Here is a 23,359-nt window from a genome sequence, read left to right as displayed (position 1 = left end):
AATCTCTGCGCTATACTGTCTCTACAAGAAGCCCAGACAGGGGGCGGCACCTGTGGCTCAAAGGAGTAGGACGCCAGCCCCATATGCCAGAGGTGGCGGGTTCAAACCCAGCCTCAGCCAGAAACTGCAAAAAAAAAAAAAAGAAGTCCAGGCAGGAGAAGTTCCTCAGCCCAGTGGCAGAGTGGCACAGGCCCCAACACTCAGGGATCTTCCCCAACCATACAAGGCCTGACAGCGCCTCTATCTCTTCCAGACCTCTCTGCCAGGCCTCCACAGGGTTAACAGCAGCCTGGACTTGCCCTTGACCGGCAGCTCCAGTCCAAACAGACTTCACCCACATTCCCTGGCTGCTGTCCAGTCTGAAGGAGCTGAGAAGAAATTTTCAGACTGAGAAGGCTGAGCAGAGGACAGGGAGCAGCAAGGAGCCATGAGCGGAGAGGGACAATCCAGCTCCCGGGTGCTAGGCCTCCTGGGGAGCACAGCCCTTGTGGGATGGGTCACAGGCACTGCAGTGGCTGTTCTGCTACTGCTGCTGCTGTTGGCTGCTTGCCTTTTCCATGGACGACAGGACCCTGATGTGGAGAGGAACCGTCCAGCTGAACGGGGAAACCGAGTCCGGTGGGCCCAGCCTTGGCTCTTCCGGCGCCAGGGCCACCTGGGAAACTTTCACCATCACCATCATCATGGCCATGTGACTCACGTGCGGAATACAGGCCTCCATCACCACCACCTCCACCATGCTCCTCACCACCACCACCACCAGCCCCACCGCCATCACCCGCGCCACGCTCGTTGAGGCCGCCACTGCTGGTGCCTGTGGATGGCAGCCAGCCCTGCCTGGGCCCTCTGTTACCAGGACAAGTAAACCTGCTGTGTAAAAGGATGCTTCTCTGGGGCAAATGAGGGGTACTGTGACCTAGGTCCAGCTAGGACTTATTCATATACTATGCCCCAGTGCACTGAGGGACACTTGTGGCCCTGCAGACTCTAGGATGCTTGGGGACAGACAGCAGGTATGGTCCTTTGGGACTGGACATCTACCTTGTGACTGTGACTCCCCATGGGCCCCAGAAGTCACAAGGGTGTCTTGGCAGAGCCAGCACACAATTGGGTGTGAAATGCTCATCTTCCACATCCTTAAGAGGCAGCTGCAGGCCTCTGGCAGGTGGGTCATGAGGACAGACACCGGGAATGCCCTGTGGGTTTGGAGAAGGCAATATGGGGCTGGCGGTCAATTCATTGGTGCATTATCAAAGAAAATAAAAACCACTAAGAAGCTTTTGTGAAGAGGCTGTTGATTGCAACACAGTAGGAGGGAGAGAGCCAAGGGCCTGTGTCTATGCAGCCCTGGGACTGCTCCTCTGATGGGAAACATGTGCCTGGACCTCAGACTGGGACTAGGGCCTGGCTATGAACTGGGTGGCTCTGCCTGAGCCCCAAGGGAGGATTCAGGAATAGCATGAAGCCCTTCTCAGAGAGGCTGTGGCCTTCTGGGGGACAGTCTGAGGTCTCAGGGCAGTGTGGAAGCCACTGGGCCTGGCTCCTTAGGGCTCTACTCCTGTCCTTTTCCCTGGGAAAAGGACAGGAGTAGATCGAGCTCGGGACTCATGGAAACCCCACCCTACAGCCTGTGCTGAATTCAGTTTCGTTGGTCAGGGCTTCTTATCTAGCTTGGGTCTCCAGCCAACCCTAGCTGCTGCCTGTGTATGGTGGGCAGGGTGGGAGGGAGGGTGTGCAGTTCTTGAAACTGGAGGATGGGTTGCTGGGTGGCCTTAGGAGAGTGCTTGCTTCCTCTGGGCTTCAGTTTCCTCTTCCCTAAAGTGGGATGGATAAGAAAGATGTACTCTTGCCAAATCCTAGAGGCACATTCCCAAAAGCTCTAAGAACAGCTGGTAGACTCCATGATGAAGAAGGAGGTCTGGTTCTGAGGCTTCAGTCTGTGCCTGTGAGCTGGGCGGGAAGTAGAGGGAGAACGGGCCTGGGAGCCAGGAGAGGCAGGGGCCAGGGCTGCACAGCTGGTCAGGAAGTCAGGGGCCTGGTGACTCACAGGAACAGAATGTCCTCTTTCCTTGCTATTTCCTAGTGGATTCTGCACAAGGGCTGAAGGAGGGGGACTGAAGGGGAGAGACGCAAGTTCACACTAGGTTTCTGAGGTAAGAAGTGAACCACAGGTCACCACGCCTTGTTGATTCTACCTCTGCAGTGTCCTTTGAGTCCAGGTGCCTCTCCATCCCGGTGTTCCGCCTAGCCCAGGTCTCCCCCCAGCCGGGGCACCTGCCACAGCCTCCTCTGTCGCTACTCATTGCAACCCTGGTTATACAGATGAATCAAATCAGAGTAAGCCATTCCCCCAAATCTCAGAAATGGAAAAGGAAACCCATACAAGTCAGAAGACAGGAGGGTTGAGCCATTATCCTTCATTCTAGTTTGAAAATGCTAAATGGCTCGTACCTATGGCAGGCAACCTATGACTGCGCATACCCACAAAGAGCAGGCAAAGGAACAAATTATCAAGCTTGAAACACGCCCTCTATTCAGAAAACACGGGCCCTACAGATGAGTTCATCGTTTCCTTCCTTCTGCTTCTGGTTACCCACTTAACACAACCCAAGGGGTCTGTCTCCTGTCATGGCCATAGCATGCTCCCCGTGTGGGAGGAGCCCGAGGCCCACGATGTTCAGTCATCTTAGCAAGAGGAAAGAACGAGAATATGACAGGGCATCATTTTCTCTGAAAATGAAAAGTCAACTCTTATTTTGTAGAAGTTTCTTTTTTTTTTTTAGACAGTCTCACTATGTCACCCTTGGTAGAGTGCTGTGGCATCACAGCAACCTCAAACTCTTGGGCTGAGGAGATTCTCTTGCCTCAGCCTCCCAAGTAGCTGGGACTACAGGCGCCTGCCACAACGCCCGGCTATTTTTTGTTGCAGTTGTCATTGTTTAGCTGGCCTAGGCTGGGTTTGAACCTGTCACCCTCTGTTTATGTGGCTGGCGCCGTAACCACTGTGCAATAGGGGCCAAGACTTGTGGAAGTTTCTTAATACTGGTTCTAAAGAAAGTTCCCTTGGGCCCTGGAGAAACTGAAAAGGACCCATGCTGTGTGACCTTGGGCCAGACCTCTGCCCTTTCTGGGCCTTTGCACCCTGATGAGTAAAACTGAAGAGTCAGGTGAGCACTCTGTGGTCATGTGGTACCTGGAAAGAGCACTGAGTTGGGACAGGAAGGAGGGAAGTCCCTCCCCAGCCATTTGGTGCTCTAGTTATTACTGCTAATTAGCAGTGGGTCACTGGTGGGTCATTTAACCTCTATGACCACCAGCCTCTTTAACTGTGAGACAGAGACAATATGACTACATAGAGCTGCTGGAAAGACCATAGGAGATAATGCCTGGCCGTGTCCAGTACCTGAGATACTGCTTCTTACTATTCCATTTCTCAGAACACCAAGAAAGTGGAGCTAACGGTACAGTGTTTTTTCAAGAGGTGTTGGGTGTGAAAAGGCTCTGACCTAGGAAGGGCCAGGATGGAACCCCTTCTAGCAGATGAACTCAGTGTCCTGGCCTGCCTCATTCCCCAGAACCCCCAGGATGGGGCGGGACAGGAATGGCAATGGAGTGTGGGAGGCAGGGTAAGGCTGTCACTGAGGAAGGCAGCTATGTGGGTCCTGGGCCCCCATTCACAATTAGAGGAAGGAATTCAGGAAGTGCTTATAGCTGCTCAGACATCTTGGAGCCAAGTTCCAAGCAGGACCAAGCACCTGGGGAGGAGCTTCATGGCCCCTGGGGCAGCCACCAGGCAGGGAGGCCATAGCATAAGGTACAGGCAACGCTGGTCCTCAAGGAGCTCAGGGTAAGTCTTCAGGGCACCTGGTTGTGAGCAGCCGGCCTGAGCTGGCAGCAAAGAGGGCTGGGGAAGGCCTGCGCTGAAGAAGGCTTCTCCAGGCCCTGCAGGGACTGAAGGGGCTGGGATTCCGGGGGAAGTACACTCTGCTCTATTTAAACCCCACACTTCCAACAACATTCAGAAAAGGAGGCTAAGTGCAAAGTGCCCCTGCCCCCAGCTGCTGCTGAAGGCCCTGGCGCCTGTGGTGACCTGTGAGTGGTCTCAACCTTGCCTGGAGCTGACGCCTGCCTTCCTGCCCATCTGTGTCCCTGCCCCCAGCACAGAGCCAGGGGCTGGGGAGGTAGCAGATAGGCCCAGTCAAGGACTGGCCCAAGGTCCCTCCCAGGGAGGAGCCAGATCCTCCTGGTTCCACAGGAGGGGGAGTATTTTGTCTTTACCCTTATGCTCTTGAAATCCGTAGGAGTCGCCAGAGGACCAGGGCTGGCCAGGCTCCCTTCTCCCCACCCCCTCTGCGTCCAGGGAGTCTTACGTCTTCCAGGACAATGCTCCTTCTAAAAGCTGTCATGAAGTTGACCACAGCTCTTGGAAGCCGGGCCCAAGGCTTAGAAAATGGAGATCATCTGAGATCTGAGCAACAGGCCCACTGTGAGGGTGCCCCGCAGCCGAGGGTGGGCGTGACCCAGGGCCTCAGACCAGTGTCTTCTTAGAAAAGACCAAGGGAGGGCGCTGGAGGAGCACCGGGTCCCTGCCATCACCAAGAGAGCTTGTTGGATGGGGCGCTAAGGCTCTGGGAGGACCCACATCTGTTCAGGAGTCAGCTGCCACACGGGCCATGGAGACGGCAGTGATTGGGGTGGTACTGGTGCTGTTCGTGGTCACTGTGGCCATCACTTGCGTCCTCTGCTGCTTCAGCTGTGACTCAAGGACCCAGCATCCTCAGGGGGCTCCCGGCCACAGCTTCACCGTGGCCACCTTTCACCAGGAGGCTTCCCTCTTCACCGGGCCTGACCGCCACACCCCGCCAGCACCAAGTGCCCGGGACTTCTGGACCTTCATGTGAGGCCTAGCAGTCCCCTAGGACTGCCCTGATGTCCCACTTTTGAGTCCTGCCTTCCTGACCTTCCCCTCTGTGTCCTGTGTGTCCTCATGTCCTCTCATCTTGGCTTGCTGTGCCCTCCAGCCTGGTGGATCCACCGTGTGGGGACCAGGTAGGAGTCAGCTCAGATCTGAAGCTCAGCTGGGCTCTGCCCACAGCATGGGCTTAGGAAATGTCCAGGGAGTCAGTGAAAGGACAAGCGTCGGATTGCGTGGTGGGCTAGCTCTGCTGATGTACACCTGGCACTGACACGTCACTGGAACTTACTGTAAACAGCGCTTGTGACACTGGTCCTATTGCCACCAGGGAAGCAGCGCCCCCAAGCGGACATTTTCAGAAACTGCTTCTTATCTGCGCCCTGGTTGAGTATTTTTGCACATTGCACAGAGCCTAACGCTGAGGCCTGCTCCCTGCCAGCTGCCTGAAATCAGTCCTGAAATTCTGAAACCAAGAATCTGCTTCCTAGGGAAAAGTGATTGATTTTATAATTGAACATGCATATCTTTTTATGGGCCTTTCCAAATCTGGTTTGGAAAACCACAAAAGGAAGCAGAAGAGAAAACGAGAGTCACAGAAAGTACAAGATGTTTTATTAGCAGGAAGCCAGAAAGAAGACTTTTTTTTGTTTTTTTCTGAAACAGAGTCTCAAGCTGTTCCTGGGTAGAGTGCTGCGGCATCATAGCTCACAGCAACCTCAAACTTTTGGGCTTAAGCGATTCTCTTGCCTCAGCCTCCCAAGTAGCTGGGACCACAGGCGCCCGCCACAATGCCTGGCTATTTTGTTGTTGTTGTTGTTGTTGTTGCAGCTGTCATGGTTGTTTAGCAGGCCCAAGTCGGGTTCAAACCTGCCAGCCTTGGAGTATGTGGCTGGTGCCCTACCCACTGAGCTACAAGTGCCACCCAGAAAGAAGATTTTTAAACATATTTTGAATAAGACTTTATTTCTCTATTCTAACAGGTCACTTCTAAGAGAATGTGAGTGACTTGTGTCACTTAGGAATGATAGAGAAATCACGAAGTGAAAGATAATTCCAAAAAAGTTAAAATGTCACATTCAGAGCATGTAACAAAGCTCTTGTTTTCATCACAAATAAAGAGCTATTCAGTTTTTATTAATAGAAAATCTGTTCTCTCTGTGGACATGGAATAAATGCCATGCCAGATTTCAAGAGTATGGTTTAAAGCGTGCAAAATTGTGAGTCTCCTGCCTCCTGTGTGTGCCTGAACCCAGCTCTGAATGGGTGGCTGTCCCAGGACCTGTGTATTGAGGGGGTACACAGATGGCTGACCATGCCATGTGACTGCCCGAGGGAGGGCTGGGGCTAGAGAGGTGCATGGGGGAAAGTTCAGGGACAGAGTCAGGCTGAAGAGGAGGGCAGGGACCCAGCCTGGGGATAGGAGCTTCTGGTCACTCTGAACACTACAGCCCCTGAGCAGGGGCTAGTTGTAAGGAACTACCTACATGCAGGGAGGCCTTGGAAACTGAGTGCACTGTCGTAGATCTTGCTCTCTGAAAGCGAACTCTGGGACAAAGTTTGGGGGCAAGATGTTTACTAGGGATGGACCCAGGCAGTACATCTCCATGGGAATGGAGTGGTCCTGTTCCCGGAAGTACTTAGACTGGTCAGAAGTGGGGGAGGGTGTTCAGACATACCCTCTGGATTTCCTGGGCACAGGCACTCCAGGAGAGGAGAGACAGCTGGGCAGGATCTGGAAGGAGAGAAAAGCAGCACAACCTCCCTCCACCCGCAGGCACAGTCAGGGCTGCTCCAGGGCAGGCGCCTGCCAGTGACAGCCAGTCCCAAGGCTCTGCTCTTGTACTGTGTGGTCACAGCCCTCCCACAGGGAGAGAGTCAGGCTGTGGGTCCTCCCTGTGTGGACCAGTCCAGGGAGTGCCTGTAGGCTGGAGTCACAGGACTGTGAAAACAAAACAATGGCAGTGGTGAGGGATTGCTTCCCTCCTCAGGTGGCAGGTGATCTGTCATGCCGTGAGTTCTCATTTGCTCACTTGCTATCCACCTGCTCACCCACCCACCCATCCACTCACCCAGCTCTGTAGTCACCTCTCTATCTGCTTCCTGAGTCTCACTTCCTCACTTACCCATGCATTTATTTATTCACTCCATCACTCATTCCCTTATTCAATCATTGACTTTTCCGTTCAATAAACACTAACTGAGCTCTGATGGTATACCAGCCCTGTCCAGGGGACATGGGAGTCAACTGGACATTTAGACTCAGGGAACTCCTGGATAAAACTACAGATAACACATTTTGGGTGCTCTAGGGAGACAGAGCTGGGAGACCCAGGGAAACCTGGAAAGAGGGGGCCCTTGAGCTGGACTTGAAGAAGAGAGGGGACTTCAATAAGAACCTGGGGGAGGGTGTTGCAGACAGAGGGCACAGCATGAGTGAAGGTTCAAAGAACAGGGGACCAGAGGAGCCAGCAGCTCGGCTTGGCCAAGCATGAGGAGATGAGATTGGACAGCAGAAAGCTTCTGAGGGAAGCACATCTTGCCACACCTGGCTGGTGTCCACAGCATAGACAGCCTTGCTTGCCGGGCTGGGCAGGCCCAGGCTCTGAACACGCACAGCGGCACAGCACATATGCTGCTGCTGCAGGGGAGAGACGGCTCCTGTAGCAGGGGCCAGGAGAAGGCCCCTGGATGGAGGTGGATCTGAGGACATTGGAGAAGCCATCCCAGGAGGGTGGGGAGCAGGAGGTGAGAAGGCAGTGAACGTCAGTACCCTGGAGCAGGTGGCAGAGGGCAGGGCCCGGGGGAGCAACCCGAGTGGGCCATGGAAGTGAGGCGTGCAGGGCAGAGACTGGGAGGTAGGGCAGCCAGATTAATACTGGACACCCAGTTAAACTGGGATTTCAGATAGACAAGAAATAATGTTTTAATGTAAGTATGTTCCAAATAATGCATAATATCCAGATAGGTAACGAATAAGGTTTTAGTGTAAATATGTCCCATGCATTGCTTGGGACACACTTACACTAAAACACTTTTTGTTGTCTATCTGAAATCCCAGTTTAACAGGGCATCCTGCGTTTAATCTGGTGGCCCCACTGGGGCGAAGGTGCCTCTGAGAGGGTGGGTCAGCTGGTTGAAGGCAGCAGGGGGGCTGGCAAAATGAGCAGAGCAGGGTCCCTGGAGTTTGCAGCATGAGCGTTGGTGATGGTGTCAGTGCGAATGGTTCTAGTGGGGTGAGCAGCCCCACAGTGGGGTGAGGGCATGTGTGGTATGCTAGAGCAGGAGTGTATATGTTTCCACGTTAGAGTATGTGTGTGCTATGTGTGATGTGAGGATGGTATACATGTGTGTATATGTGGGACGGTGTGTGTGGTATATGTGCTGTGAATATTGTGCGTGTGCATGTGAATGGTGTGTATGTTGTGCGTGGGTGACTGTGAGAGTGTGTGTGTTGTGGTGTGTGTGTGATGTGGGGAACGCGTCCCTTCTCCCCAGCCCGCTGAGGGACCCAGCCTCAGGCCAGCTCCAAGCCCCTCTCTGTGAAAGCACGGTCTCTTCCCACTGTTCCCACAGGAGGTGACAGTGCCAAGACAGGACTTTGGCTGGCACCAACATGCTGGCGAAGCCAGGAGTGTTTATCTGGTGGCAGCGAGGGAGGCAGCTGCTCAAGGTCACCCGCAGCTACCCCAGGACCTGGACCTGCCACTCCCCAAATCTAGCGTTCTCTCCATTCACTCCAGTTTCTCTTTGCTGGACTCTTACAGGTGCATTCTGCTTTCCACATCACTTTGTCTTCAGTGCTCACAGCAACCCCATAACCTCCATCTTATAATGTGGGAACTGACGGGAGCCACTCGGTGGCAATGCTAAACAGCCGTTTTCCTCCATGAGTGGCGTCGAGCAAACTCAGCAGAACTCGTTTCATATCCACAGGAGGAGGGGAAGCCAGGGGACCTGATCTGGTCGGTTTTACCAGAGCAAAAGCCTTGCTGACACCTGCTCCCACTTGCCTCTCAGACTTTGAAGAAGAAAGGGGTCTATGCCACCTGCGGTTCTAATGGGCAGCCCAAGAAGCCTCCTGTGTCCCCAACAATTAAATTCCTGTTGAGGACTAGATTTCTGGGTTAACAGCCATCCGTCCTGAGCCGTCAGTCCTGAGGTTTTGCCCCTGCAGAGATGCCTCTCCGAGCAACAGGTCTTGCTTCCCCTTCACCTCCCAGGGCTCTCCCCACACCCAGCTTCACCCCAGACAAAGGGCAGCAAGACCCCTGCTCTGTTCCATCCCAGCCCTGCTGAACACAGAGGCAAGAGCAAATCCTAGCCTGCCTCTACCCCTCAGTTTCCCTGGTTGCCCAGAGGAGATGGGCACCCTGCCCTGCCTTGTCTAGAGAATGTCTCAGAGTGTGAAGATCCTTAAAAGCAGCTGCCAGGAGAAGAGGCACCCTTCACCCATCCTGCCTTGCTCTTTCTCCACATTGCCCAGTCCTGAAACTACGGTAGTGTTTCTCTCAGGGACAGGCTGGATTCTGGAATCTAGGAGGCCTTGAAATAACATATTTTCCGGAAAAGTACCCTCCTTAAAGGAAACCACTTGTTCCAAGGAGTAGAAAAGGGTCATTGTGCTCTGCCAGATCCTCATTCCCCTGAGGACATGACACTTGAAGGGCAGACACAGTTAGAGACAGAGAGACTCACAACCCCCACTCCTCACCCTCCTCCCCAGGTGCATTTACCAGGCAGTGTATTAGTGAAAAGTTAGAAACCATCTAAACACCACAGGCAAATCCTAGCACAGCCATTAAATTGAACAGTAGGCAGGCTTAAAAACAATAAGGTAAATTCAAACTCATTAACGTGAAAGGGCATTTATCATACATTGATAAGAGCAGAGTTAAAACTGGACCTATAAATGTGGCCATGCACTTAACACGTGTGGGGGAGGAGGCAGAGCGCTGTAGACCAAGGTCTTAACGGGAGGCTGTCTGGGTGGGTGGGATTGTTTATGTTTTAAATGTTTTCCCTTTTGTTTAAGCTGTATTTCTCTGTCAGTACCACGCGCTAACCAATTGTGCCACTGGAGCATTGTATTTCTCATAATTAATGATTTGCCTTTGAACAAGAAAAAAGCCAGATACAAAGGAACAAAAGTTATTTTTTAAAATTATAAAACAAACAAATTCCAATCTGAGAGAGAGGAAAACATAGTCAAGCACAGAGCCCCCAAATGGGTACAGACACCTGAAAAGGGAGAGGCCCAAGGACGGGGGCAGACACACATGCACAGACACTGTTTCTGTCTAATTCGCGTGGTTGAGGTAGGCAAAGCTGGGGAGTGTAGGGGGTGGCACGGTTGCCAAGTTTCCAGAAAAGCTGGAATCTGGGTGTCAAGGGTGACTGCTAGAACTTCTGGGTCTGAGAGGGTGTGCTTGGGTGGGCTGAAGAGAGCAGAGGGAGTGTCCTGGGACTCATTGGCCTGATGGAGAGGCCTGGCTGCACCTAGCCTGTACCCCTGGACAGGATATGGATCCTAATCCTAGGTCCCTAGTTCAGGCAAGGCTGAGGACCCTGCCAAAGGCTCCCCTACCCCCCAGTTACAGAGAGAGGTAGCAGTGCCCATACCTGGGGAAGGGCTTCCTTGTAACCACTTAAAACCTCCAGTCCAGGCCTTGTCAGCTGCCTACACTTAGGAAAGGAGGCTGTGGTGGCTCACACAGAGGCCTATATTTCTGTCCTGAGACGCAGGCACAGTGGTAGCTGGGGTGAGGGTCCTAGCCCTAGGCAAGGGGCAGCTGTCTCCAGTTTCCAAGTTAGCCAACTAACCCTCCGTCCACCAACACTGTCCTTGCGGAGACCTCCCCACTGTACTCCTGTAGCCTCCCCAGCCTTGTGGGCTTCTGCCCTGCTACCAGAGGATTCTTTCTCAGATGTAGATCTAAACTCTGTACTGGGGGCCTGGTTGGGCCTCTGTTCCTACCTTCAGGAACAGAAGGGACAATAATGTATATGGGTAGGGACAATAATGGTGTCCCAAAGATGTCCATCTCCTAATCCCTAGAACAGCGGTTCTCAACCTGTGGGTCGCAACCCACAGGAACTGTATTAAAGGTCCGTGGCATTAGGAAGGTTGAGAACTACTGCCCTAGAAGCTGAGAATGTGTTATATTTACAAAGGGGAATTAGGATAGCATTACAAGTGCTAATCATTTGACTTTATCCTGGTCAAGATTATTCTGGATTATCTGGGCGGGCCTAGTACAATCAAAATGGCCTCTGTTCCTACCTTCAGGAACAGAAGGGACAATAATGTATATGGGTAGGGACAATAATGGTGTCCCAAAGATGTCCATCTCCTAATCCCTAGAACAGCGGTTCTCAACCTGTGGGTCGCGACCCACAGGAACTGTATTAAAGGTCCGTGGCATTAGGAAGGTTGAGAACTACTGCCCTAGAAGCTGAGAATGTGTTATATTTACAAAGGGGAATTAGGATAGCATTACAAGTGCTAATCATTTGACTTTATCCTGGTCAAGATTATTCTGGATTATCTGGGCGGGCCTAGTACAATCAAAATGGTTCTTAAATGTGCAAAAGGGAAGCAGTAGAGTTAGGTGGTACAAGAGTGATGTGATACAAGAAAAACTTAATGATAGAAGGAGGCCCCCAGCCAGGTAGCATGGGCAATCCCTAGAAGCCCACAAGGAAAAGGCAAGGGTCCTCCAAATGGGGACACAGCATCTTGTGTCAACATCTTGATTTTAGCCTATTTTGGACTCTGCTCTCCAGAACTATAAAATAATAGTTTGTGTTGTATTAAGCCATTACATTTGTGGTAATTTGTTATAGCCAATAAGTATCCTTTGCTCAACCATCAGTGCTTACCAAGACTTAGCCTTGAATTAGCTCCTCTACTTGATTCCATTCCAAGAAACACAGTGATGTGGCCTCCAAGGGGACCAGGTCTTACAGCAGAAGAAAGCTGCTGTGCCTGGGAAATGGGTGGGCAGGACCACCTTACAGGTCAGCATAAGTGTGGAGGAATGACCATCATGCTTGCAAGGACAGTCACCGGTTCTTAACACATCAAAGGAAACGCTGAGAGCAAGACATTCTCCTGGCAAGCCTAGAGACATCTTGTAACTTGAAGGCAAGCCCCCAAGTAACGCAGCGGTCCAGGATGAGATAAGATTGGTCACTCCATAGTAAGCAGGTTTTAAACCTTAAACATTTTATGGTACTTCATTGTAGGAGTTGTGGAGAAAGAGCAGTAATTTCCTTTTTGTGTGGTCCTTAAGCATATAGCTCCTGGGCGTCCTTACTTAGCACTCTTCACACCTGTTGTGTATCTGCTCAATAAACAGCCACTGCAAAAGTTGTTGGGGCTCTCCTGCACCTCTGGTGAGTCTCACCTCTTGCAGCTTGTACTCTCAATTTGCATCCTGGCTGTTTCCTTCATGCGGTTCTGACGCAGGGGAGCCAGAAACCACACATCTCAGTGAGTAGTGAGAATGATGATGTGGCGATTGTTAGGCTCTGTGCATATCCAGCAATCCCAATCTTTCTTTTCTTTTCCCTTCCTTTCCCTTCCCTTCCCTTCCCTTCTCTTCCTTTCCCTCTCTCTCTGCCTTTCTTTCCTTCCTTCCTTCCTTCTTTCCTCTTTCAGATTAACATGGGGGTACACATGATTAGGTTAAGTAGTTTGCTTTTGTAAGGTTAAAGTCCAAGTTGTAGGTGTGACCTTCACCAAGGAAGTGTACAATATAGCTGTGCCTTGAACCCGCTGGGTATGAATTTACTCATCCCTTTCCCTCCCCCCCTCCTTGAATTTTATAGAGTTTTTGTCTCATGCCAGCCCGTAGTTGTTAATCTCTTAGTTCCAATTTGGTACTGAGTACATGTTATGCTTGTTTTTCTATTCTTGTGATACTTGCTTAGGCGAAACATCCACCCAGGTTGTTACAAAAGGTACAAAATCTCCATCTTTTAATGGCCTCAGCCACAATTTATTAATCCATTCACGTATTGAAGGGCATTTGGATTATTTCCACATCTTTGTAATCCCAGTCTAATCCTATGAAAACACCCACACAAATGTGCAAACACACGTGTCTAGGGATGTTCTTCCAACGTTGTTTTTCTTAGCAAAACATTATAAAGGTCCAAATATAGGGAAATATTTACATATAATGGTAAATTTCCAACAATACTGACTTGGAAACTGCTTACTATGTACAGAGAAAAAAATACTAAGTTACAGAATGGTCTCACTTTAAAAAAAAAACAAAAAACAGCAAACACCTCTACTCCCCAAGGAAAAAACTCTTAAATAATGTAAATGTATATGTGTGTGTATGAACAAACAAAAAAAGCTATGAGGGATTTTTAATTTTTTCTTTTTTACTCTTTTACCTTCTGTACTGTTTGACCTTATTTGAAGAAGGATGTGTTGCTTTTGATTACACATATTAAAAGGAAAAATCCTTAGACTAATTAAATTCAATAGAGTTTATTTTGAGCAATTAAAAGAATTCAAAACAAAGTCATTCAAGAACTGGGCAGCACCCAGAACCAAAACAGGTTGAGAGAACTCCAGCCAAGGTCATGGCCAGGCAACATTTATAGATAGACAATGGAGAAGGGGTTACAGCTTAATTGGTTAATTAGTTATGACTCAGTATTTTACATTATTCAAATCAGCTGGCTTTCTGCCATTAACTAAGGTCAGCTGCTGTGACTGACCAACACCCAGCCCTTCACAGAGGCATATAGTCCTAAATTAATTAGTTTCATTAAGCATGAATGACCTCATATTGGTTTGGCCTATTGGGCCCAGTAAAGAAGATTAGTTTAAATCAATGGCCTCCTACAGATTTTATTTAACATGTCATAGTATTTTTTAAAAAGATGGTAAAAGGTGAAGAAAAGCAAACTTGACCCTCACTGTTCTGTGACAAACTGCCGTTATTTGCAGAACCCCCTGGGCTGAGGGATACCAGAGCTCTACTTAGCAAGGACACTCAGGACGCAGATGGAGAAAGTTGAGTTCTTTTCCTGTGTGAGCTCATCCAGGGAGTGAGGCACCCTGGCTCTTCCCGGTGGAAAAGTGGAGTCATCAGAGAACTGCTGGCTTTTACAGATGTGAGAGCTGAAGTTCTGTGCCTCTATGTTTTATGGCACTTCCAGACTGAAATAGAACTTAACAGTCCTCTTTTCAGTGAACTCTGAACTTTCTCATAATTCATACTCCCTTTTTTATAATAACAGCTTTCACAAGAGGGTTAAAGCGTTCTAGGTGTTACTGCCTGATCCTGACTAGTTGCACAACGACTGTACTTTAAACTCAGGGTCTTGTTTGCATGGTAAAGCCCCAGCTCTTAAAAGGGACAAATGGTGACAGAGAGACATCTCAGGAGAGCAGCCTGGAGCGGCTGTTGGAGCCCAGGTCTCCAGTCCCAGCTCTGCCCATCTGGCTCCCATCATAAGGGATGTGTTTAGTGTGAGAATGTCCTTTCTTCCTCATGGGCTGCAAAGCCTCTGAAGCCAGCGTAGGGCCTTGGAATAGCAACACTGACATCTGTCTGGCACATGACGGCTGTCAAAGCATCTCAAGTTTACAGAGCTCTTCTCTAGGCATCTCTCAGGGGTCCCCCACAAAAAGCCTGGGGGCTGTGTTAACTGCAGTCTACAGATGAGAAGACCAATACCTAGGGACACGAAAGTGACTCACCCCTACCCTCACCCCACCCTGCCAAGTCACTTAGCAAATTGGACACAAAGTTCAGCACAGAACCCCTGTTCCTTATTCTCTCCTTCCCTTCAGCCAGAGCTTCATTTTGATCTTTTTCCAAGGTAGATTTTGTTTGATAAAAAGGGGCTTATCATGTTGCCAAATTCCCAACTGATACTTAAATTTAATATTCAAGAATGAGAATTGGAATTTCTGGGAATTCCCAACCATTCCTAAAATAAAATTATTCTATATTTTTCATAACACGCCATTTACATGCTTTTAAATAACAATGAGTGACCATAAAATAGTGAACAATTTTCTATGATGGAAGGATGCTAAGTTTCAGAACTTTTTCATAATAATTTATTATTATTATGAACCAGTATATTGTGACAAGATTAGTTCAATAACATGTAAAAATTATCTCTACCTGATGTAGGCACTGGATATAGAAAATGTTAAAAAGAAAGGAACATTAACACAAGATAAATGCCAAATAAAAATCACTTAAAAATTGAAAGATGGTACCACAGATACTCAATATTTACAAGTTTTTAAAGTAACTTTTTAACCACAAAACTTTAAGTGCTCCATCTGACAATTTTGATCTTTGCTCTGTGCAAAATATCCTAGATGTAGAAAATTTATTTTTATTTGTACTGACATTGGCTGAATTATTATATTAACCATGTGCCTCAAACATCTTCTAGGCATTAGGGTACATTTTGATTTATAATGATGAAGGGTTTTGTCTGCCTACCCTAGGTTGATTTTGCTATTGAACTCAAAATTGTTCTTGCTAATTCAGATTTTAGAGCAGTTTCTGATTTCATCTTGGAGGGTTCTATAATAATCCCATCCTCTTCTCTTTTGCATTTCTTCTGTTTGCAAAGAACTGTAACCTATAGTGAGTACTGGAATACTTGGTAATGCCAGTGATCATTATTGGGAAGTTTTCAAATAACATTAACCTTCAGACTCATGAATAGGGTTAATGGAATCACTTGTTGCAATTACTAATGTAAGGACTTATTTTGCTTCCAACACTTGTTATTTTTTCTGACCCCAGTCATAGGATTTGTGAGTATCCTATGGGTATAAACTTACTACTATTTATTTTATTTGCAAAAAAGACTTAGTGTTAAAAGCAGACCAGGCCACAAACATACTTAAAACCAGTGCGTGCTGGTAAACCGACTCCCCTGGGGAAAACAAGAAGGCCTGATATGCAGCCTTTGCCAGACCCTGAGGGGAGGCATAAATGCCCCCCTACAGTCAATGCCTGGCCACCACGGTGAAGTCGCTGAGAGCTGGGCAGAGAGGCTCTCTCCTGAGTATACTGAGCCAGCTCCAGCTCACCACTGCTTAGGACATGGCAGTGGTTGGGGACAAGACTGACTAGACAATGAAGAGTGGTTGATGAGTCTCTCCTTCTGGCTCCTGCCCCCTCCAGGAACTGTTGACCATAGCTTTCCAGATGCCTGTCTCAGTGTTTCGGACTCTCAATTTCGAGTTGATGTCACTGGAGCCTTTGAACTGGCAACATTTAGTTCAGGGTGTTGCTTGTTAAGCTTTAATTCTCACAGGACACTTGTCCAGGTTCCTAGATTTCTCAACTTATTTTAGTCTCAGGATTCAGGATTTGGAAAAACCTAACACTTTTCAGGAGTGCAGGGAAGGAATTTCTGCATCAAAATATGAATCCAGGAGATCTGAGTTAAACCATTTGCTTCAGTGATTATGATCCTATGGGATATGTTTTCATGGGTCGTTTTCGATTCTGCCTGTTGGTCATTTTCATTGATGTGATTTTAAGAGATTTTAGGCATGGAGGCCTATGTGATTTGGTGTCAAGTTCAGTGAGTTTTCGTAAGGGGCTGATCACCAGGATTGGATCAGTGACCATCTGACTTTGTGTCTGACCTTGTGCCCAGGTGGAGACACACAGAGCTACTTGACTCCCAGCCTCAGTTTTCCTCTTTTTCCTTATTAGAAAACAACAAAGGCAACAATAACAGTTTCCCTGGAATGATCAACAGAAGAAGTGGGTGCTGCTTCTGGGAAAGGGTCCTTAAACATAGAGGGGGTTGTGCTGTTCTTTGCCTTCGCTCCTTCCATCTGGCCAGAGTATGGATATAATGGCTGGAGTTACAAAAGTCCCATTGGCCTGCTAAGTAATCTTGGATAGGAACTACCCATAGTGGAACAAAAAAGATAAAATGAGCCTGGGTTCTTGATATTGTAGGAGCCTATATCAGCCCCAGACTGCCTACTTCCAGGCTTTTACACCAGAAGCAAAACAAAAATCTTATTTAAACTACTATTGCTACAAGGTTTTCTATCACTCACAGCTAAATACAAACTAAAAAGCATACCAATGGATTTTATTCTGTTAAAGTTTATTGTGAGGCCATTGTTTTGGACTAGCCTTCTGCGCTAGGCCTGAGCAGACCAGACCAAATCAGAATGGAGTCATTTATGGTACGTGCCACATAATCAAATCAGTTTAAAATGAACCAATTTTCTCCCCCGATCCCCACCAAAAAAGGGATGGATTCCAGTCTACCTGAGGCAGGCTAAGAAGGAAGTCCCCTCCACCTTAACCCTGTAAGGAAAGGAACTTGGAAACAACCAATCTGTGTTTTGTTCCGGGTTTCTGCTTTCTTCAGCCCACCTTTTTTTGTCAATAGAGCCAACCTGCTCACTTCATTGGAACATTCATTCTATGAGTGTAAGTGTAACCTGCCCTATTCTAGAATCACAAACAAAAGCCAACTAGGTCTTTAAACAAAATTTGTCTCAATTTTTTTTTGGCAGTTCCTGCTGAAAACAAAGACCACTGGCAAGAATCTGTGAAAGGTCAGTAATGGAGTGTGACCAATGAAGGACGTTAGCTTTGTCCGGTGACTCAGGAAGAGTGAGGCGGGGAACTTTGTCTAGAAGTACGGATGATAAATTTGTAATATGGGACACTGTGGCTCTACAGGTGCTTGTCTTCAAGAAGGACGATAAATAAGTCAGCTGCTGGCTGCACTGAGTTGGTTAACCATGAAAGTTTTCTGACTTCTCATCTTTCGGGGGTCTTTTTCACTAAAGTAAGTGATCTTTACTTTGTATCAGTCAGACCCCTGGAAAACTGAAATGTACCTTTTTGATTTTCCAGCTGAGGGTTTGGAATCGGCTGAAGGAACCAGGGGAGAGGTCTTGGGAGGTGAGGGTTGGGTCTGAGAGCTGCTTTCACACATCAAAATAAAAGGGGTTCAGCCTTCTTTGGAGGGCCCCGAGCCAAAGCCAGAACCCGTGGATAGAGGCTGCCATTTTACTACTACCTCTGTCCAGTTCTGCCATCAGAGGAAGCCAAGGATGTCTACTTTTTGATAGTAACTCTCCACTGCGAGAGTTATTTAGGTAGATTACATAGAGGAAAGTCATTCCCTGAGTAGCAGTTCCGGTGTACATGTACCAGTCTACACGTTGGTCCCCATCCATAAAATATTCCAGGTCTCATTTTCCGGATGAGAATAAAAAGGCAATGTGGTACATATTTTTCAATAAATTTAAATATTTTCAATTTGAAGTACATTTTCTTTATTCTGAGATTACGTTCTTTCTATTTTGGGAGGTGTTAGGGTGTTCTTTTTTGTTAGATGGTGGATGGTATTAGTTATTATTGTTTAACATCTTAATTTGACAAAATAAAATATTGGTAACCTCTTATAAGTCTCAGTTAAAAAAATAGTTTCCATTGTACTGGCTGTGAAATCTGGAAATCTGGTAACCAGTGACAATATGGACAAGATAACACTTGGTTGTCTCTCTGAATTGACCTTTCGAGGATCTGTAGTTTATTTGAGCAGCCACTAGATGCCGTTCTTGTGTACTTACAGCAGCTAGGTAATTTCATGGTGCGAATTAGAGAAATCAGAAATGTCATCTACTTGCTTACAGTAAATTAAACTTTTGACAAAGTATCCATTTTTGCCATCTACAGATACTTTTTGATAGACATTAATATTTATCAGCATTTAAAAACAAAACCAATTTTCAAAGTTCTAGTCTCAAAATTGCAACGATTACTTTCCTAAATGTTCTCTTTAAGCTTCCAACATCCTCAGAAACACAGTGTACTGCCAGGGCTCAGTGGCTCACGCCTGCAGTGTTAGCACTCTGGGAGGCTGTGACGGGTGGATCGCCTGAGCTCAGGAGTTTGAGACCAGCCTGAGCAAGAGCGAGACCCCATCTCTACTAAAAATAGAAAAACTAGCAGGCATTTTGGCAGGCACCTGTAGTCTTAGCTACTCGGGAGGCTGAGGCAAGAGGATCACTTGAGCCCAGGAATTTGGGGTTGCTGTGAGCTATGATGCCATGGCACTCTAGCCTGGGGCAACAGAATGAGACTCTGTCTCAAAACAAGAAAAAAAAAAAAAGAAATGCAGTATACTTACAACAGATGATTTCTCTTGGTCAAAGCCTTCTGTGAGCATCTCAACTGGCTGATGTTTTTATCCATGAGAATAGGGACAATGTCCTGTCTATTTTACAGAGCACACAGCATCTAGCATGATGGTGTATGGATGTAATGATCATTTCTGTTTGTCTCGGAGGCCTATGCTTTACAAGGCCCTTACAGTTTACTCTTCCTCAATGGTAGTTCAAGTTGCAGGAAATGACCTTTACTTTGGTCTTCTCTGTGATAAGCCAATGGGAATGGAATGCACATTCTCCACCATGAACGCTTTGTACCACATTCATTCATATACCAAATATTTATTGAGCATGACTGTGCTAAGCACTGGACTGTGTGTGCTCTGTGCTGTTAGCACTAAGCACAGCAGATGATGGCCCTTTCTCTATAAAGCAGACATTCTAATGGGGAGATCATCAGTAAATAAGCAAGGACATTATTTGTCAGGTGGTAAAGAGTGCTATGGGGAAGAATAAAACAGCAGGGACTGGGAAGTGATGGGAAGATGTCATTTGTAGCAGCCCTTCCTACAGTGACTTGGGCTATGTTAGGAAGAGGACAGCACATTCTGGGTCTGGTGGCAGAAAGGTGCTTGGTTGTTTAGGAATCAGCTTTAATATCAGCATGGCTGGAGGCGGGGTAGGTGGGGCGCGTGGTGGGAGATGATGCTGGAGAAGTGGACACGGTGCATATTGTGTGAGAGTTCAGGTTTTATTCCCAAGTGTGACAGGACAGCATTGGAGGCTTTTGGGCTGGGGAGAGACATGCTCTGAAATGAGAAGTTTGGCCTTCAGGGGAGCACGTGCGCCAATGGAGTGGGTTCAGTTTGGATATAGTTTGAAGGGGGCAGACAGGACTTGCTCATGCACTGGATGTAGAGGGTGAGGGAAAGAGTAATCTAGGATGACCCATTGGATTTTTGTTCTAAGCAACCAAGTGTGTGGTGATGCTTTCATTTACTTACACGGGAAAAATTGGGAAGGATGGATTGGAAGCTGGGATTTGAAAAACTAGTTCTATTTTGGACTTACTAAATTTTGAACATTCTATTATACACACAAGTACAGATGTCAAAGAGGCAGGTGATTGTTTGAGTCTGGACTTCAGAGGTCAGTTTGGGGAAGGTAAATTTGCTGTGAGACCCATCCTTGTGGCCTTCTGCTACCTGGGCAGCTTAGATACAATAGGAGCCATTAAACTTATGCTAATGGCACCTAGAAATTTAGCATGATCCCATAGTATCTTCGTGGCATTTTATCAGAATGAGTATCTTTCAAAACATAGAAAGCATATTTCGAAAAGGGAAAGAATACAATTTTCTGTTGCCATTTAATTGGCTTCTTCAGAAGTTACTTTTCCTGAGTGATAGCTGTATCAACTTGAGGGAGCCTTCCTTGAGAATCCACTGGTAAGAGCTTTGGGTGCAGATCTCTGTTGAACCAATAATCCCTTCTGGAACTCAGTCCTAAGGAAGTCATTAAAGAAACAGATCAAGTTTTCCCAACAAAGAGGTTTTATAAAAAATAAAAACTGAAAGCAAAGTAACTATTCACCAATAAATGGTACTTTTTTTTTTTTTTTTGAGACAGAATCTCACTAAGTCACCCTCGGTAGAATGCCGTAGCGTCACAGCTCACAGTAACCTCAAACTCTTGGGCTTAAGTGATTCTCTTGCCTCAGCCTCCCAAGTAGCTGGGACTGCATGCACCCGCCACAATGCCCAGCTATTTTTTTGTTGCACTTGTCATTGTTGTTTTTAGCAGGCCCAGGCTGGGTTTGAACCTGCCAGCCCCAGTGTATGTGGGTGTGTGGGTGGTGCTCTAATCACTGAGCTATGGGTGTCAAATTGGTACATTCAATAATAATGGCATATTAATAAAATTGAAAATTATTTACACATTAAAAAGATGTCAAGGAAGTTTTTAGTAACATGGTAAGTATGGTTATATAAATTAAGTCAATCATAAGATATAAATGTACATATACAATGTAATCTCAATTATGTAAAAATATGCATGTATAAAAATGATCAGACAGGGCGGTGCCTGTGGCTCAAAGGAGTAGAGCGCCAGCCCCATATACTGGAGGTGGCGGGTTCAAACCTGGCCCTGGCCAAAAACTGCAAAAAAAAAAAAAAAAAAATCAGACAGAGGGAAATTACTTCATAATGTTTACAACTATTAATCATAGGGAATGAAATGCCTTCTTAGATAGCTTAGTTTTTGTCTAAACCTCCTATAATGGGCATGTGTTATTTTTTACTCTGAAAAAAACCCATCATTTGGATTGAAGATGGTGACAAAGAAACAGGAAAATAGAAGGAACTAGCTTTGGCCCGGGAAATAGACATACAGGGGTTTGCGTATGGGGTCCCAGTTTGCCTGCCCTCACCCTTTGAGCACAGGGAACTCCATTTTTCCTCTGAGCCTCACCAGCAAAGTTCAGATAGAAATCCCAGTCTGTCTTCCTCTTGGAACTGGTGAGAAGTTTGAGCAGTTATGCCAGCAAGAGGCTGATTGCAAAAGCAGTTCAAAGTTTGGAATGTCAAGTGTCCACTCCAAGGCTCTAGGGACAATGTCCTGCCTTTCCAATGAGTGCAGAGTTAGTGGGGGAAGGCAACTGGGTGCAAAGTTCACAGGTACAGTAGCTCCTTTGGGCACCCGGTTCTGGGCCCTGAGGAAGTAAGTCTTCCAGTGTCCGTTAGATGTGGGTCTAGTCCTGGGTCCTTCATGTCTTGGGCCTTGGTATAATAGTTCGATGGAAGAGACCTCAGCAATCATCTGGTAATGATGCTTATTTTATATTTAATAATTATCGAATATTCACAGTATGTCAGGATTGGTGCTTTTTACTCATTTCGTTCATCATTTTGTTTATCAATTCCACCCAAGAAATATTTATTGTGCATATACTGTGTTCCTACCTGTGTAGTTGCAGTTGCTAAATCCACCTTTATGTGGTATAATTTTCCTGTTCCTTGCACTTTTGTAGGCCTTAACATATACTAACTTACCCTTTTTGGGATGATCTGCGATAACATAAATTCACCTTCTATAATACAACTTGAGGCACAGAAAGAGACAGAGACCCTTGCGGCACATGAGAGGCAATCTAGGTACTAGGCACTAGGTACGTGACATGTAACATGAGAGGCAATCTCCTGGCTGAGTTAAGTCTCATGTCTCGTATTGCTTGACCTTGAGGCTGTACTTTGGTTTTATTTTTCCTTCATCTCCTCCCGCATGTTCACCCATTTGAAATCATTTGTATCTCCATGCAGTAGAAAAGAAGACGGAACTCAATGACTGGCCACCAGGTCTAGATGCAGGGGGTAAGGAGAAGGCCCCAGTGGGAGGAGGCAGGAATAGTTAAAGAGATCACAGGGATTGGGGTTGGAAGGGAAAAAAGTGTGGAGACAAGAAACTTGTTCAGGCAGACTAAAAGGAGCAACTGCCTGGGCAGCAGCCAGGGTTGAAAACAAAGGTCACTGACCTTTGAGGAATAAGAAGGGCACCTGCGTAGGGCCGAGGGCCCACCCCAATCTCTGCCCTACAGTGGATGCTATGGAGATCGCAACAGGCAACTTGAGCCCAAGGGAAAGAACTGTGGGCAAATCCTTCTGAACTCTGTGCAACTGTCAATCTTGCTAATCCACCGCTGCTTTTTTCCACTTATGGTTTTTATTGCCGGATAAAATTAAGGGTGTGGTAAGAGGGTTACAGTTAACTGAGGAAATTAAAGCTCAAGGAGGCAAAACACCAAACACAATGAAAGGACTTTATTTAGATCTTTATTCAAACAAAGGAACCATAAAAGAGAGAGAGAGATTAAGACTAGGACATTGTGAAACAAGTAGAAATTTCAAATTTAGAAATGACTAGATATTTAATGATACTAAGATATTACTAATAATATTTTACACATGGTAAGAGTTTTGTGCAATGTGTTAAGTCATTATCTTTTAGAGATCCATTTTTTATGGGCATGATAAAACATTTATGGGTATAATGGTGCAGTGTCTGGGATTTGCCTCAAAATAATGATGCAGTCAGAAAAGTTGGGTAAGGACATAAATGAAAGAAGCCTGGCTATGAATGGGATGAATGGGCCATTGTTGAGTCTGAGTGATGAATAGTAGATGATTGTTCATTAATAATTCTACTTCTGTATATGTTTCAAACTGTCCATAATTTTGAGGTCAAGCAACTTGTCTACATTTCTGTGGGTATTAAGTGTCAAAGGAAATGGACCT

General features: G+C 46.9%; 2 protein-coding genes across 2 annotated transcripts; both read left to right on the top strand.

The window, feature by feature from the left end:
• Positions 1-339: 339 nt before the first annotated feature.
• Positions 340-1,275, top strand: HRCT1 (histidine rich carboxyl terminus 1). Its single transcript, XM_053566756.1, has one exon. It carries the CDS (start codon positions 428-430, stop codon positions 794-796), a length of 369 nt encoding a protein of 122 aa, XP_053422731.1. The 5' UTR covers positions 340-427; the 3' UTR covers positions 797-1,275.
• Positions 1,276-3,622: 2,347 nt separating this feature from the next.
• Positions 3,623-6,048, top strand: SPAAR (small regulatory polypeptide of amino acid response). The gene has a single exon (XM_053566742.1). The coding sequence runs from the start codon at positions 4,674-4,676 to the stop codon at positions 4,899-4,901; it is 228 nt and encodes a 75-aa protein (XP_053422717.1). The 5' UTR covers positions 3,623-4,673; the 3' UTR covers positions 4,902-6,048.
• The last annotated feature ends 17,311 nt before the right edge of the window (positions 6,049-23,359 follow it).

Source organism: Nycticebus coucang, chromosome 2 (genome assembly GCF_027406575.1).
Source record: "Nycticebus coucang isolate mNycCou1 chromosome 2, mNycCou1.pri, whole genome shotgun sequence".
NCBI lineage: Eukaryota > Metazoa > Chordata > Mammalia > Primates > Lorisidae > Nycticebus > Nycticebus coucang.
This window is presented reverse-complemented; position numbering and strand designations above follow the sequence as displayed.

Coding starts and splice junctions, on each gene's coding strand:
- HRCT1 (XM_053566756.1), top strand. CDS start 428: ATGAGCGGAGAGGGACAATCCAGCTCCCGGGTGCTAGGCCTCCTGGGG.
- SPAAR (XM_053566742.1), top strand. CDS start 4,674: ATGGAGACGGCAGTGATTGGGGTGGTACTGGTGCTGTTCGTGGTCACT.